Below are 17,387 nucleotides of genomic sequence, written 5' to 3'. Positions count from 1 at the left end.
GAAATAGTACTACCCACTTTCGGTTGTGGACTAAGGAAGCCGAGTTTCCTATGTCGGCAACGGTGTAACCGGCAGGGGAATGACTATTCCTCCATCGGTAGCGTTGTCGGCAACAAGACAGAATACCCTGAGTTACTGTCTTATTTCAAAGCTGGGATAGGATCGACAGGAAACACTATCTCAATCAAGTCGGAGTACACTACTCAATGGCAATGACGAAAGATAGGGTTGTCGCTTGGACTGGCGGCACTCAATGGTAAGGAAGGGTTTATCCTCATTTCTCTAAAGGAGAGGAGTATCGAATTATAATAGTAATTCTAGGAGATATTTATATCTCCGACCGAATTAATAAAATGATACAAGAGGTTAAACGGGGATAACGTTACTAAAGTATACTAAAACGCGTTAGACTAGCCTAACTCGAGTCGGGATCTCGGCTACGCTAGTACCACTGAGGCCCTATCGTATACGATCGAAACGTTTTATCAGAAGAGGAAATATTACAAGTGTAAATCTTATCTTTACTAGTATAATTTTGCCTAAATAGTTAGGATTTCTTTATAGCTAAATACCGGGGACGTCGTACTACTAACTAAATAAACGGATTTTGAGCGAAGCGAAAAATCTATTTTTGGGTGAGATGGCCATGTTGTCCTGATGGAAGTTCCTATAGGGTAGCTTCCTAGGGTATATTACAACTACGGCGATATTCCCAGAGAATTTACCTTAAGGTACCCAGAATTCTAACTCCTGGAGCGAATATCCCAAATGAAAGGGATATCGCGACATATCAGAGGACGTATTCTTGACACGCCACATGGCAATCTGCATCCCAAACAGAGATAACACATCGAGGGGTCAATTGGCAAGAAACGAAAACGGGAAAGAAAAAGGGGGAGCCGCTCCCAAGGCTCCCTCTTCTCCAGTTTCGTAAGCGTGCCTGGCGCCAATCCTGGCGCCATCTGTATTCCTTGTAGCGTACACGAGGTGCTACAGATACTGTATGTAGGGAGGGGTCCTACAGCCCTTTCATAGAAAGGGAAGGGCGGGTCCATCAGGACGACATGGCCATCTCACCCAAAAATAGATTTTTCGCTTCGCTCAAAATCCGTTTTTTGGGCTAAAGCCATGTCGTCCTGATGGAAGTATACCAGAGCATTACTGTATCTGTGGATTCTCAGAACGTGCCGTACTCCCCGGAGGTAATTTTTCCCGGTCGACTAGACCTAGAGACCTAAGATGTTACCGTTATACATCTTTTCAACTAACCATAAACCATGTTAGAGCTTCCTGCCCCCTACAGGGAAGAGTCCTACTAGACTCTGGAAAAGTCTCGAAGAGTACATATACCTATGTATGAATACCAGGCAAGCTAATATAGTGGTCTCACCCTATATTAAGTAAAGCATAGTTTGTAAAGAACCACTGCGTCAATATGAAATATCGACCAGTTCTCCGCACAATACTTGTATTGGACAAAGGTTTATATCCGCATAGGAGGAAGCTGAAAATCCGCCACCATCCCCTTATGGGGTGGAATCCTCCCGCTAAGGGAAAGCATAAACCAATGCAACATAGCTTGCATACAGGAACAATCTAATAGAATTATCCCAGATAAATATACATAGAATGAATGCTCAATTATATCAATAAATTGACACAGGTGAAGGAGATGCAAGGTTCTCAAGAACAAGTTTATTGACAGACAATAAACAGACAGGTTAGCAACAATTATATATATATATATATATATATATTATATATATATATATATATATATATATATATATATATATATATAAGAAGAGGATAACCAGAACTTAAAGCATAAGTATGATAGTAAGCAGAAACTTGTTTATCTGAAAGAAAAACATTAGTGCCACTTTTAAGATACCGAGGTATCAAGGTCAGAAAAGTCTGTATTACTAATCAATTACATTAGCGTTAGAAACGCTCGGCACACATGTCTGCACTTATGCTAGGTTCACCTTTGGAAGTGGAACAGTCAACGTGGGCACCTAAGTGCCCTCACTTAGTTTGTAGCACAGTATGTAACTACACACTCACCCTGGAATTAATCGTCCCAATTAAAACCACTGTTCCTCACAGAGTTAAACAGCAGGGTTAACGACGCAACCCACTGCTACCACAGAACTCTTTAGTTGCTCCACTTGCTTCGCATAGTGGCGAAAGAACATTCTGGAAGACTTCCAGCCAGTGTATGAACGAAGATGTTCAAAATCCATACCATTAAGGAAATTTAAGGATGAAGCAACTTTCCTCGGATCGTGACCTGCGGGTGTACTGTCAGGATCTGCTCTGCGAATAAAATATGCGATTTTTCGCCCTGAGTTGATTCAGTGATAAATTTGAGCCTGTTGTTTCTCCCCTGAATAGTTGACCACCCTTGAAGTCTGAAGTTCTATGAAGATAGACCTTTAGGCATTCTACTGGACATAGAGATGCATCTTCTTTCAGAGGGCAGATTCTCCAGGGACCCCACCTGTTAGTGGGTAACTCATTCTTGGCGAGAAAAGTAGGCTCCGGAAACAGGTTCAGTTCTCCCCCATCCAGGAACTGAACACGACCTTCCTCTCTCGAGAGGGCTACAATCTCACTAACCCTGGCCCCGGACACGAGTGCAAATAGGAAAATAACTTTTTGGGATCAAATCCTTTAACGCACCCTTCTCATTGCTCAGCAGAGAAGCGAAATGAAGAACTTTGTCTAAAGACCATGAAATGGGCTTTGGAGGTGCTGAAGGTCTGAGCCTAGCGCAGGCTTTCGAAGCTTTATTGCCTTCTAGTAGATTTGCACATACATTCCTCTAGGAAGTCTATGCTGGCTTTTGAAATCCCGAAACGCTTTCTCACCGCTAGGGAGAGAAAATCATGCGCTGCAGGGTCCGGGTTTTCTGTAATGAAGCGCAGACAGTAGACTTCTGGACTCGCTGGGTCAGAACTGGATCTGGTAGCGGTAGAAACTTCAGCCGTAGTTCCAATGCCAGGGGGAACCACACGCTGTTCGGCCACTTGTGGGCCACTATTGCCGCTACCCCCTTGAAGGATCTCAGTTTGTTGAGGACCCTCAACAGAAGGTTGTGAGGAGGGAACAGATAATTCCTGGACCATCTGTTCCAGTCGAGGGACATCGCGTCCACTGCTTCCGCTAAGGGGTCCTCGTACGGGGACACGTACAGGGGCAACTTCTTGTTGTCTTTCGTCGCAAAGAGGTCTATCTGCAGTTCTGGGACTTGACTCAAGATGAAGGAGAATGATCCTGCGTCTAGAGACCATTCCGACTCTATCGGTGTGAACCTGGATAGAGCGTCCGCTGTCACATTGCGGACTCCTTGAAGGTGAACTGCCGACAGGTACCACTTCTTCTTTTCCGCCAATCGGAAGATGGCCAACATCACCTGGTTGAGAGGTGGTGACCTTTATCCATGTCGATTCAAGCATCTCACAACTACCTCGCAGTCCAGCACCCACTATATGTGGATCGAGTGACGCGGGGAGACTTTCTTTAAGGTAAGGAGCACAGCCATAGCTTCTAGAAAGTTTATGAGAAAGGCCTTGAATAGCTTGGACCAAGTCCCTTGGATTTTTTTCCGATGAGAGTGACCTCCCCATCCCTCCTTCGAGGCGTCTGAGTGAATTGTCACCGACGGGGGAGGTGGCTGAAGAAGAACCGACTTCTTTAGATGTCTGGCTTGGGACCAAGGCCTGAGAAGAGTAGGTAGACGAAACGGAACTGGTCTTCTCAGATCTCTTCGCGCGTTTGATGCATAACTTCTCCAAACTCGGTTGCATCCTTTAGCTGTGCTCTTAGCACCGGGTCTGTCACCGAAGCAAACTGGAGAGAACCCAGTACTCTCTCCTGCTCGCGTCTTGATATCCTTTCGGAATCTAGAAGTCTCTTGACAGACCCCGCTATCTCCTTCCTTTCTTCGCCGGGATGTAGAAACGGTGTGACATTAGGTCCCAGTGGATTCCCAGCCACTGGAACTTTTGAGATGGAGAAAGTCGAGACTTTTTTCTGTTGATCTTGAAGCCTAGAAACTCTAGGAACTGGATCACTTGACTGGAAGCTTGCAAGCATTCTGTCTTGGATGCTGCCCACACCAGCCAGTCGTCCAGGTAGGCTACTACCTGAATTCCCCTTAGGCGTAATTGCTTGAGAGCTACGCTCGCAAGCTTTGTGAAGATCCTTGGAGCTATATTTAGCCCGAATGGCATGGCTCTGAAGGCGTATAGTCTTCGTTGTAGCTTGAACCCTAGGTAGGGGGAGAGTCGACGGTTGATTGGAACGTGCCAATAGGCGTCTGACAAGTCTATGGAGATGGTATATGCCCTCTTGGGCAGTAAGGTCCTTATGTGTTGCAGTGTTAGCATCTTGAACTTGCAGTTCACTATGAACTTGTTGAGTGGCGACAAGTACAGAATGACTCTGAGTTTTTCCCCGAGTCCTTCTTGGGAACACAAAACAGCCTCCCTTGGAATTTGATGGACTTTACCCTTCGGATCACTTTATTCCTCCAACAAATCTTGGATGTACTCCAGAACGGGGGTGGAGTGTTGGAAAAACTGAGGGCACGGGGGTGGAGTGCTGTACCAGCTCCAGCCCAGTCCATTCTTGAGTAGGCTGTGGGCCAGGGATCGAAGGTCCACCGATCCCGAAAATTCTGAAGTCTCCCTCCTACCGGTATCACCTCACTTGGACTGTTGTCCAGAGGTCTTGCCTCCCTGACCGCGACCACCCCTGAATCCCCTTCCCCTTGAGGGGCGCCTAGACGAGCCTCTGGCTGTTCCTCTAGGCTTTGCTCGAAAGGAAGTTGACTGCCCTTCGAACGTTGGGTTGAATGCCGGGGACTGCGTCGACACGGCCTGGGGTACCCACTGGAAAGTGGTCGGGGTTTGTGCCACCATCTGGGGCACTGAAGGCATCGGCAATTGCTGTTGCTGTTGCTGTTCAACTGGCCTAGTTCTCTTAGTCTTCCTCTTTGGTTGGGGACCCTCATCCGGGGAAGACTTTCTCTTGATAGACAGGCCCCACTTCTGGAGAAGATTTCTATTCTCCGTGGCGGCCTTATCCACAACTTCTTTGACCAATTCGCTAGGGAAAAGGTCTTTGCCCCAAATGTTGGAGGAGATTAGTTTCCTTGGCTTGTGCCTCACCGTAGCCGAGGTGAACACGAACTCCCTACAAGCTCTCCTCGCCCTGACGAAGCTGTAAAGATCCTTCGTCACTGTGGCCAGATGAGTCTTGGCCACTACCATGAACATTTCATGGACCTTGGGGTCACTTGCCATCGTCTCAAGAGTGGTCTGAAGAGACATTGAGGCAGCCAGTCTTTCTTTTGTCTCGAGCTCTCTCCGCAAAAGAAAGTCAGACAGCTTAGGGAGGTTCTCACCGAACTGACGTCCGGCAATATCAGCCTCCAACTTCCCAACTGAGAAGGTAAGATGGACGTCCTTCCAGTCCTTGTGGTCCATGGGTAGGGCCAGCGACAAGGGTTTGCACTCCTCCAGGGAGGGGCAAGGCTTGCCAGCCTCGACTGCTTTTAAAACAGCCGCAAACCCTTTCTGCAAAAAGGGGAAGGCTCTAGCAGGAGAGGACACAAAGGAAGGGAGCTTCTTACTCAATGCAGCTACCTTTGAGTTTGTGAAGCCCCTCTCTTTCATCGAAGATGAAAGCAAAGCTTGAGCCTTAGCATGGTCCATCACTATGACCTCCTTCGGCTCTGTCTCCTCCTTTGAAGCTGGTTCCTTCCTCAACCGGACATAACAGTCCGGATATGACCCTTTGCTGGGCCAGAATTCCACCTCCTCAAGGGGAACTGAACCCAGTTTATCCGACATGACGATCTTTCCAGTCGTCATCGGCATGTACTCAGCATATCTCCACGGGTTAGCATCTGAGCACAAGGGAAGGTCTTTCACATTGAGCCTTTTCTGGGGCCCACGTGATGCTGCAAGCTTCTGCATCTGCAGTTCCATTGCAGCTGCCTTCTCCATATTCTCCTTCTGTATTTGTTGGATCATTCCAACAATGGAGGAGAGGGCCTGTCCCAGCTCTACTGGGAGAGCGGACGATGTTGAGGGAATAGGTTCAGGGATCAGAACCCTAGCAGCCGACACCTCGTCGGCTTCTTCCTCTACAATGTCTGGGGCTTGATCTTCATCCTGGCCTCCTGCCAGGAGGTCTTCCTCCAAACGCTCGGACACGTCTGACATCCTGTCGTCTAACTGGATGTCTTGTAAGGCGACCGCCACTTCAGCATCCACCTGGATCTGAACTAGGGGGATCTCCTCTTGAGGCTGGGGAATCACTGCATCAACTGATGCCCTAGGGAAAAGGTAAGCCCTCATCTTCTCACTTGGAAGATAAGGTCCAGAGGTGTTCTTCTGGAAGCCCCTTACCCAGGTGCGAAGCTTCTCCCTAGCTATATCCCTTGATTCCGCTGTCCTAGGGGAATCAAAAGCCTCAGTAATCAGGTTAGAGCACACGGTACATACCTTGGGGTCCCAATACCGGAGATCACCCTTGGAGACAGCGCATGCTGCGTGCCTCCTACATAACTCATGTCCGCAGAAGTTCTTACTGCGGACGTTGCAGAAAGCACTTCCGCACTTCGGACGTACCTCCTGCAAAGAGAAGAAATTTCCATGAGTATCAAGTGAACTACGTATCACTGGATATGCACAGTTAGCATAACAAATCAGAAAGGAAAGACACACACTTGTGTTTTCCCCCACAACCAATTGTTGCAGCCTTCCAGATAATAAAATCGTATGGTTAATCTCTTCTAGAATAACCAATGAGAAGTTTCCAGAGGAAACAGGTGGAGCTCACACCTAAGCAATGATTTTAAAATCCCGGATAATAGACAAGAAAGAACTCACTTTCTTATCTGTAAGGCAACAGCAAAGGGCTGTGCAAGACAACACAAAAGTGTTAGAACACACAGTGCTGTACTGAAACTTATACTATAGTTTTCTTCCTACAGTATATGTTATACTGAAGAATACTGGTACAGTATAGAAGGTTATGTGCCGGCCGGCACACAACATAACTAGCTTTAAAGTATACTACTTAACAGCTATAAGGCGGCAGAACGCTGGTTCAAATGCATGTGCCGGCCGGCAGTTACTGCCGGCCGGCAACAGCCAATGTCGGCTACACAAGGTAGCACCCGGCTGCCGGCCACTGCTCCTAGCGACCGGCAGACAAGGGCTGACATTAGCCGGCCGGCAAAGGTAAACAACCGATGCCAGCCAGCAGCAAAAGAACCAAAGGACTACGACTGCCCGGCTGCAGGCCTCATAGGCCGGCAGGCCGGTCGGGTACAGCACTAGAAGAAAAGAGAATGGATGCCGGGATAAGAGCGTAAACTACCTCCAAGCCCGGCAATCCGAAAGAGTGCATATAAGGAAGGGGAGAATCTAATTCAGGCTTCCTGACCAATGCCGTCTGGCTCTACAGGCAGGCATGGATGAGGGACCAAGGGAGGTCCGGGCAGCACTCAAAGCAGAAGACCCTTGCCGGCCGGCAGACTCGGCCGGCCGGCAGACTCGGCCGGCCGGCAAGGGACTGAGTCAATTCCACATCCTAACCTATCCTAGGTCCAGATGTAGAATGACGTACAGTACTGTAATGGCTAGGCCATTACGGAGATAGAGGGGGAAGGGACAAAAGAGGGTCCTACCAACCTTGCTTTAGTGAAGGATCACCCGCAGCCAAGAAAACTCATCTTAGCCTAAGGGAGATCCAAGGAGGGAGGCCAGCAATACTTGCCAGCTCCCAAAGAACCAAAGCAAGGAAGGTGCTGCTACTCCCAGGGAAAGGATCTTATCCTCCCACCGAGAACAGCAACAAGGACTAGTCTGCTAGATCACAAAAGAAGGAATCATCTCGTACAGAAACCTTCGGTAGTGACCTAAGGAGGCTAAGCCTCCTATGTCTGTGTCAGGCCAGCGAGGGAGACTCTACCCCAAGCCAGACAAACACAGACTCAGACTAAAAACTCTGTTGTTCTGTCCCTCTCTGAAACCAGACTTACTGGAACAGGAAGGTACAGTAACACCCCAGTATAGTTTTATAGAAAGTTAATTCAGATAAACCACTTAGGGATAAGCCCAAGGCTTAAACAGAGGGAAAGGGATTGCATACCTTCTCCGAAGAAAAGAAAGCAACCGGGGAGTATGAGAAAGTATACTAAGGCTCCATAAGCAACTTAGCCTAGGCACCAAGAGAATCGATTACCTAAATCACCGAAACTCACTCGTATACTATCTTGGAAATATTCAACATAATCTTAAATGTATAAAAAACAGCCTAAAGCTTCAATAAAATTTTAATACACTCGGAAAACCAAAATCATGCAGGAAGTACTAGGACCAAACGACTAGGCTACATGGCCTAGCGTAGGCCAGAGTTGGCGAATACTTCGCCAAAATAATACTAAAGCACGAAAGGAAATCCTATGTAACGCTAAATAGCTAAAATTTATTAAAGCAAAACAACCGGGAATGTCGCTCTGGCTAACTAAAACTCATACCTAGCGAGCGACAGCGTCCATGACGCCTCCGGTAGGCAACGGCTCTTGTAACAAAGATTAATACTATTAATCACATAAAAATTTACCAAGAGCCTACATTTATACATAAAAGAAATGGTACTCAACTTATCAGAGGCCGACGAAGTTGGAGAAGCCATGAAAAGCTGAATAAATCCAAGATTTGCGAGAAACACAGGAAAAAACACCGAGTTGTTAAGCTACTCAAAAAGGAATACAGATGGCGCCAGGATTGGCGCCAGGCACGCTTACGAAACTGGAGAAGAGGGAGCCTTGGGAGCGGCTCCCCCTTTTTCTTTCCCGTTTTCGTTTCTTGCCAATTGACCCCTCGATGTGTTATCTCTGTTTGGGGTGCAGATTGCCATGTGGCGTGTCAAGAATACGTCCTCTGATATGTCGCGATATCCCTTTCATTTGGGATATTCGCTCCAGGAGTTAGAATTCTGGGTACCTTAAGGTAAATTCTCTGGGAATATCGCCGTAGTTGTAATATACCCTAGGAAGCTACCCTATAGGAACTTCCATCAGGACGACATGGCTTGAGCCCAAAAAAGCATTTATGACATACGACAGCGGTCCTAAAATGGCTGCCTGCAGTGCTGGCTCTGCTCCGCTTAACACACCTAAATTATGTTAATTTAACTGTGAGAAGGGAGCCAAAAATTATACACAGGAAAGATTAAATACTCAACTTTCCAGAGGATGAAGATGCTAGAGATTGCATTGTAATATTCCTTAAAAACAGTAACAACACTGAGAGCAACATGGGAGAACACCGTGCTTAATTGGATACTATTGAAGGAATAGTTATGCCGTAGTAGTGCTGGGAGGGGATCCACCGGGTAACCTTGATAACAGCTCCCCTTCAGATTCGCCACTATTCCCCCTCAAAGCGAAAACTCTATTCAGGGTGAAGATTGCCATGTGTCATATCAAGAAATACATCCCCTGGTATTATGCGATATCCTTAAAAGTTATATCAAGGATACTCGCGCCAGGAGTTAGAATTCTGGAAACCTGTGGTTAATTCTCTGGGAGTATCACTGTAGCCAAATATCCCTTAGAAAGCTGCCTAAAGGATTCTTCTATCAGGACGACATGGCTGAGCCCAAAAAAGAAGTTGGAATGCATTACAGCGCCCTCTACTTTATTGATTTCAACAATTATGTATACATAGGCTATATATGTACCATATTAATAATTATGGTAAATATGAGTTCATACTCTTAACACCCCCACTTCATCTCGTGCTAAGTAATTAATTACAATCAAAACAATTTACAACATGAGTTACATAAAATAACAAAAGTTTCATACATTAAGTTATAAACAATTAACAATCTTCTGGTGAGATACAGGTTTAGTGAAAACATCAGCTATATTTTTATTTGTCGACACAAAACAATTCAATGACACCATCAACTTGAACATTCCCGACAAAATGATAACGCACATCTATATGTTTCGTTCTTTGCTGATTAATAGGATTCCTTGCTGAAGCTATTGCACCTTGATTATCAACACCTATACTGACTTTAAGTGTATCTTGACTATTAAGTATAAATGCTAACAGCTTCCCAAGGAACAAAGCTTCTTTGATACAAGCTCAAAGTACAATATATTCAGCCTCGCAACTAGATAGAGCAACAACATTTTGCTTCTTGCTTTTCCATGAAATAAAAGCACTGTTTTCGCTCAATCTGTAAATATGGCCAAAGATACTCTGTGATCTGTATAAGACAATGCTCAATCTGCATCACTAAAACTTTATAGATTAACGGGACCATTTGACTTTCTAAGTTCTAAAGCATAATCTAAGGTTTCCTTCAAGTTCCTTAGTACACCTTTCGCTACATTCAAATCCCTGACAGTAGGTTTTGACATCTTTTGTGACTGCTTTATAACTATATAACTTAAATCTGGTCTAGTTGCCACCATGGCATAAATCAAACTACCGACAATTTCTCGATAGCATCTTGGATCATTGAAGATAGGAGATACATCTTCATCTTTATCTAAACCAACTTCACAGGGAGACACTCTAGGTTTATAGTCTTTCATGTCAAATTTCTCTAAAACTTTTTCAAAATATTGTTTCTGTGAAATAACAATACAATCATCCTTTGTTTTGAACTGTATACCTAAGAAACTTTTCAATTCACCTAGATCCTTCATTCTAAATTAACTCGACAGAAACTGTGACAACCATCAACCAATTTTTATTCCTAGCTGCAACGATAATGTCGTCAACCCATAAAATTATAATTACTCTGCCAACTTTAACTATTTTCCCGTAAACACAAGGATCTGTAGCTGATTGTTCAAGTTCATTTTGAAATAAATGACTGTGTAACAAACTATTCCAGTTTCTACCACTCTGTTTTTGCCCATTCAATGACATCTTTAGTTTCCAAACTAGTTTCTCGTCACCATTATTGTTCTCACTATAACCCTCAGGTTGGGTTACATATAATTCACAATCCATTGGCGCATTTAAGTAGGGAATTTTGACATCTATTTGATGTACAATTAAATTTTCTTCTACACGTTCTTTCTCTCTCTCTGTCATATGAGCTGTCGGGGAAAAGGTTTCTGTATAATCTACATTCTTTCTGAACATAACCTGCTACGTATCTTGCCTTGCATTTTACATGTCCACCTACATCAAATTTTGTAGTATAAACCTATCTTCCACCAATAAAATTTTTACCTACATGCAACTTTGTCACTTCAAATGTATTATTTTCAACAAGTGATTCAATCTCTGAATCCATAGCTTTTCCCCCAATCATTAGATTCTGCGCATCTCATATCATCATCATATGTTTGAGGTACATAACTCATACAATAACAATAATCATTAGTGATATTTGCGCGATCTGATAAGCATTCTACATCGTCATCGTTCTCTGTTTGGGTATCTTCGTTCATTTACATCTTCCCGCTGTTCCGGAACATTTGATCCAACATTATTCTTTCTTACATTAGTTTCAAGTTTGACATTATCTTTTCTGACATAATAATCATCATCATTAACATTTTGTTTGTCAATAATTTTCTCTATAAATATTACACATCGGACTTTTTAATTTTGTTTTGAGAAGGAAAATATACCAGATAAGCATGACTTTTTTTTATCATATCCTACAAATTCTCCTTCCTGACTCTTAGCATCTAATTTCTTCCCATCATTCATAGTCCATGAGCCTGGGGGGTTGGTCGGTACCATTTTGGGGCAAGAAATCTCATAGTGATTAACTGAAAGACCAATGTCTATAGTCTTCAGAAATGCATGATAGCATTCTATATCTCTTTGCCTTCCTTGTGTTATCAACCGTTTTTTATGTATGACATGTGATTTTTTCCGGCGTGACTTACAGGTGATTTTTGTCTACTGCGAGCTAGTCCATTAATATTATTAGGACTTATTATATACCAACATAAAGGCCAAGAAAAGGGCTTCAAAACAAGCTATCACATATTTTAATATATTGTACACAGTGTTAGTTAGGAGCATATTTATGTTGAAATTAATGATTTTTTTTCAATGTAACTAATAATATTTCCGTATAGAAATAATATCATGTCTGGTATTTGTGATTCAACTTAACATTCATATTCTGTGTTTCAAGAGCTTTCTTTTGATACTAATATGTAATCCATAGCTATTATATTAAGAAAGTTATTGGATGTTAAAATAACAACTATCACGCTCCTGAATCATTCATTTTCTGTATATAACAGTAATAAAAACTAACGCATTCAGTTTCTCTTCTTTTAGATTACCTGTGCTGAGGGCAGATGCAGCTGATAGTCCTGGAGAACAGTAGGTCTACTTTGTCAAGATGGACTCTACGAAAGAAAAATGCATTATCCACATTGAAACTTATGATAATGACCCAACAACACTGGTAACACCTAAGGACTATGACTCATGGTTGGTGCTTCTTGATGCAGCCCGAGTGAGGAATCATAAACCAATTCTCCAAATTGCAGAAAGTCTACATGAGCAAGAGATGCCCAACATTTATTACCACAGACAATGTAGAGGCCGATTTACACTTAAAAGAGATCTGAATAACTTTAAAAGAAAATCAGCTGAAGATTCAGAAGACGATCCAGGAAGCAGTGGAGCAGCAAAGAGACATAAGAGAACACCATCTACATCCCGAGTATACCAGCCTGAGTGTATATTTTGTGGAAAAGATAAGTGTTTGAAAGGAACATCCACTCGTGAACATCTTATCCTGGCTAGGCAGTTAAGGGTTGATGAGAGGCTTCGACAGTGTGCAAGGGAAAAACAAGATGACAAGATATTAGCAGCAACAAGTCGAGACATTGTTGCTGCAGAGGCTCATTACCACAACTCTTGCTACAGAAATTATACCCGAAAAACAAAAAAGTCTCAAGAATCTAGAATAAGCAAGAATGAGAATGAATATGAAATAGCTTACAACGAGGTTGAATCTGAGGCTTATGATGACCTTTTTACATTTATAAGAAATGAAATGTTGCCTGATAAGCCACACTTGCAGCTAGAATGGAGAACTTCATGCATTCCAGAGGTTACAGAATGAATGAATCCACCAAGAAACACATCAAACGGAGACTGGACTCAGAAGTTGGAGACATTATTCACATTTATAAGGATGAAGCAGGAAAGTTCTTAGCAATTCCAGACAGCATTACAATGCAAGACATGGTCCTTGAAAACAAAAATCTTCGAAAGGAATTGAAAACTCTGAGATCAAAATCTAGAGACATAAAGTGCATCATTCACCAGGCATCATCTTATGTTCGGACATCAATACAGGAAAGCTGTTTGCCATCTCCGTGGCCCTACCATCCATCTGATCTTAAAAACGAGTCCATGAACTTGCCATGTCTGCTTCAGCAGTTATTGACTGGTATTCTGACTGGAGAACCTGAAAAAGAAAACCCATCTCAAAGAGTGAAACTCCTAATACAGTCTCTTGGTCAGGATCTAATATATGCCACAACACGAGGAAAGCAGAAACCTCCAAAACATTTGTTGCTTCCATATGCTGTCAAAACATTAACAGGCAATACTGAATTGATTCGGATGCTAAACAGACTTGGACATGGGATCTCTTACTCACAGCTTGAAGAAAATGACACAGCACTTTGTCTGCAAAAATTAGCTGCAACACAGAACCAAACGGTGGTCTTACCTACTCCTTTGCAGCCATATATTTTCACAAATTTAGCATGGGATAACATCGACAGACTCGAAGAAACTTTGACAGGTCAGGGAACTTCTCATCGTGTTAATGGCATTGCTGTGCAACGCAAAATAATTGGGCCTCTTCTCCCAAAGCCTGCTCTTCCAGTTATTGATAAGCAAAAACAAAGGACTATTTCTACACAGCACACAGAACTGGAAACCTACATTGCTGGAAAGAGAATAGGTCCACAACCTTTGCCACCAAGAACGGGTAATAAAGATGCTGATGAAGCTGCAGAATCTGCTCGGAATAATAATTTAATCTGGATCATTCTCAGACAATCAAACATGGAAAATAAGAACATCCCAAGTTGGACAGGATTTAACATAAACATGAGAAAGGATATCTCCATCAAAGAAGACATCCTTTGCTACCTTCCCACTATAAACGCCCCTGCAACCGAGCTCACTACAGCTTTTGAAATCCTGAATCAGTCCGAGGCTATCCGAACAGAGTTGCAGCTACCAGTTATTGTTATTGTCGTAGATCAAGCCATTTTCGCAAAATTATCAGAGATTGCTTGGAGACACAGAGTTAAATATGCAAATGTCATAATTAGGTTCGGAGCATTTCATACCATCTGCAATGCTCTGGCTGTCCTAGGCAAGATGTTTATGGATGCTGGCTTACGTGACCTATGTATAGAATCGGGTGTTGTTTCAGAAGGGTCAATTAATGGTGTTCTTGAAGGTAAAATGTACAACCGAGCTGTCAGAGTTCATAATCTTGTGTATGAAGCTCTCATGAGACTGATCTGGGAACAGTTTATGTCACAATTGGACGAAGATGAACATGTGTACCTGAGAGTTCAAAATACCTTATCCCAGTTAACTAACAAAGACCTAAACCAGAACGATATTGGCAACTTGTTAGTGACTCAAGACTTTAAAGACCTCAAAATAATGTGGTCACAGTTTCTTAACCATCTCCGCAAGTCGAATGGTGATCTGTCTGCATTTTGGATGTCCTACGTTGACATGGTTGAGGACATTATTCTTGGCTTGCTACGTGCATCCCGTGAAGGCAACTGGGAGCTCCATCTGCATGCCATCAGATCACTGATTCCCTGGTCATTTGCATATGACAGAACCAACAATGCCAGATACCTCCCTGTGTATTATGCCCAGATGTCAGCCCTAAGTGAGACACATCCCGAAAGGTATGAAGCTTTCAGGGATGGTTGCTTTTCTGTCCAGATGTCAAGCACTAATCCTTTTGGCCGTCTTCCAGTAGATCAGGCACTCGAAGCTACAGTGAACAGAGACACTCAAACACCAGGAGGCACAACCAGATTTAGTCTGAAGTCAGGGGCAGTCAAACGCTATTACATAACTTCTGAGCACAGAAGTGCATTCTTAGGTCAGTTAAGAGACATGGTTCACGAGAATAAATCAGATACAGTTCATTATGATCTCCAGCACCCAAGATCTGAGAAAGATGAGGAAGCAATTTTGGCAATAGTTAGTGCAATTGAAAGCTGGGTAAACCCATTTTCCAGTCAACAGGACATGATGAGCATCTCAACAGCAAAGACTGCCACTCCAGAAGTTGCTTCAGATTTACTTAATGCTCTAGATGTTGGAGAGAAGTGTTACACCAAGTTTAAGCAAGAAAGACTAGATTTTGATCCCCCTGTTACACAATTCTTTGATACTGTCAAGCTCAATAAACTGAAAACCTTTAGCCACATGTGCAGGAAGAAAGAAGTGAAGACTCATACTGGAAGAGCGGTGATATTGAAGGCAGACCGGTCATTGTTTGGGAGAATCATTGTAATTGCCCAAAGTCGAAATCTTCAAATGGCAGATATATTGTCCTATCCTCTTGGACCAATGCCATGGGCATTAGCAACCCCTGAGGGTTTGCCAAGGAAGACAAACAAGGCAATCCTCGCTAAAGCATTGTACAAGGATGTCACACCAGAGGGAGGAAATGCCCTTAAATTCGGCTTCTGTAATCGATGGCATGATGTTAGTACAAAAGGTGAAAAGGGATCAGAACACTTTTGGTGACATTGCTCAAACAGTCTTTGCTATGGTAATGAAAGAGGGAGGCTCTAGTCAGAGAATTGACGTTGTGTTTGATCAATACCATGAACTATCCATCAAAAACTCAGAAAGAAGTGTTAGAGGAGAACAGCATGGATCAAGTCTTCAAAATATTACACCAAATCAGCTTGTCCGTCAGTGGAGGTCCTTTCTGAATCAGTGTGTCAATAAAACTAACTTTATAACTTTTCTTGTGAATGAGTGGAAGCAGCAACATTACAGAAGCAGGCTACAGCAAAAGGTTATGTTTGTCACAGATGCTGACCAGTGCTTCAAGATAACACAACATGGAAGTGGGATGGTAACGGATCTATCGTGTACTCTAGAAGAAGCCCATGGCCGTCTTCTCTTACATGCTGCACATGCTGTAAAGCAAGGACATCCAGCAGTTGTTATCAGCTCCGATGATACGGATGTGCTCATCTTGCTTGTGGCTTTCAAGAATATCATCTGTGGTCATCTGTATCTGAAATGTGGGATTAAGACACGAACAAAGATTCTATCAATTGACAAGGTTACTGCTACACTTGGTGCTGATATTTGCAAAGGACTAGTTGGAATGCATGCCTTCACAGGCTGCGATAGTGTGAGTGCATTTGCTGGCAAAGGAAAAACAAGCTCACTCAAATTAATGACCACAAATAAAGATGTACTAGATGCATTTATGGAACTTGGGAGTGAATGGGACCTTTCTCAAGAACAGATGGAAAGACTTGAAGCAGTTACTTGTCTCATCTATGCGGCCAAGACACCTTGTGTTCATGTAAATGCTCTGAGATACAATCTCTTCTGTGCAAGGAAAGGTGAGATAGAAAGCCACCAACTGCCTCCTAGCAGAGACTGCTTGAAACAACATGCACAACGTGCCAATTATCAGTCTGCTATATGGAGACGATGTCTACAGCAAAATCCTCACATTCCAAATCCTGTAGGCCATGGTTGGAAGCTGGAAAAAGAAGATGGAGGAGACCAGCTAGTTATTAAATGGATGGATGGACAACCTGTTCCTGAGGCTGTGCTTGATCATTTGTCATGCAAGTGTTCTAAAAAGTGTGCCATACCAAGGTGTGTATGTCTGGCTAATGGACTAAAATGCACCGACATGTGCAAATTACAAGACTGTGAAAATCGGGTGTCAGGTGATGAGGATGATGATAATAATGATGAAACAATGTTGGAAATGGATGATTTTGAAGACTACTGAACTTAATATACCCTATCTGGACAATAGTATTAAGTGTATTGGTGGTGTAATGGTTTACATGGTTATAATGTAATACAGTATGTACATATTGGATTTAGTGTTCATAGCTTTTTTAATACAAGTATTGCATTTGGTATTATGTAATGCACATTTAAATAATTAATTTTAAATTCTAATCTTATTTCTACAGTTGCTATAATCACATTTTATGATATGAATTTGATCTCTAACCCTGTATTCCCATTTTCAACATTTTAGTTTATGCTCATAAAAAAAACAATTTTTGATAGTAGTTGCTTTAAGATTCAATA

At 43.0% G+C, this 17,387-nt stretch overlaps 1 protein-coding gene across 1 annotated transcript; it reads right to left on the bottom strand.

The window, feature by feature from the left end:
- Window positions 1-10,345: 10,345 nt before the first annotated feature.
- Window positions 10,346-10,753, bottom strand: LOC137639531 (uncharacterized). Its single transcript, XM_068371800.1, has one exon. It carries the CDS (start codon window positions 10,751-10,753, stop codon window positions 10,346-10,348), a length of 408 nt encoding a protein of 135 aa, XP_068227901.1.
- Window positions 10,754-17,387: the final 6,634 nt, after the last annotated feature.

The sequence above is a fragment of the Palaemon carinicauda genome, chromosome 4 (genome assembly GCF_036898095.1).
Source record: "Palaemon carinicauda isolate YSFRI2023 chromosome 4, ASM3689809v2, whole genome shotgun sequence".
NCBI lineage: Eukaryota > Metazoa > Arthropoda > Malacostraca > Decapoda > Palaemonidae > Palaemon > Palaemon carinicauda.
This window is presented reverse-complemented; position numbering and strand designations above follow the sequence as displayed.

What these genes read in the sequence shown, in the direction of transcription:
- LOC137639531 (XM_068371800.1), bottom strand. Translation starts at nt 10,753, where the DNA reads ATGAAGGATCTAGGTGAATTGAAAAGTTTCTTAGGTATACAGTTCAAA.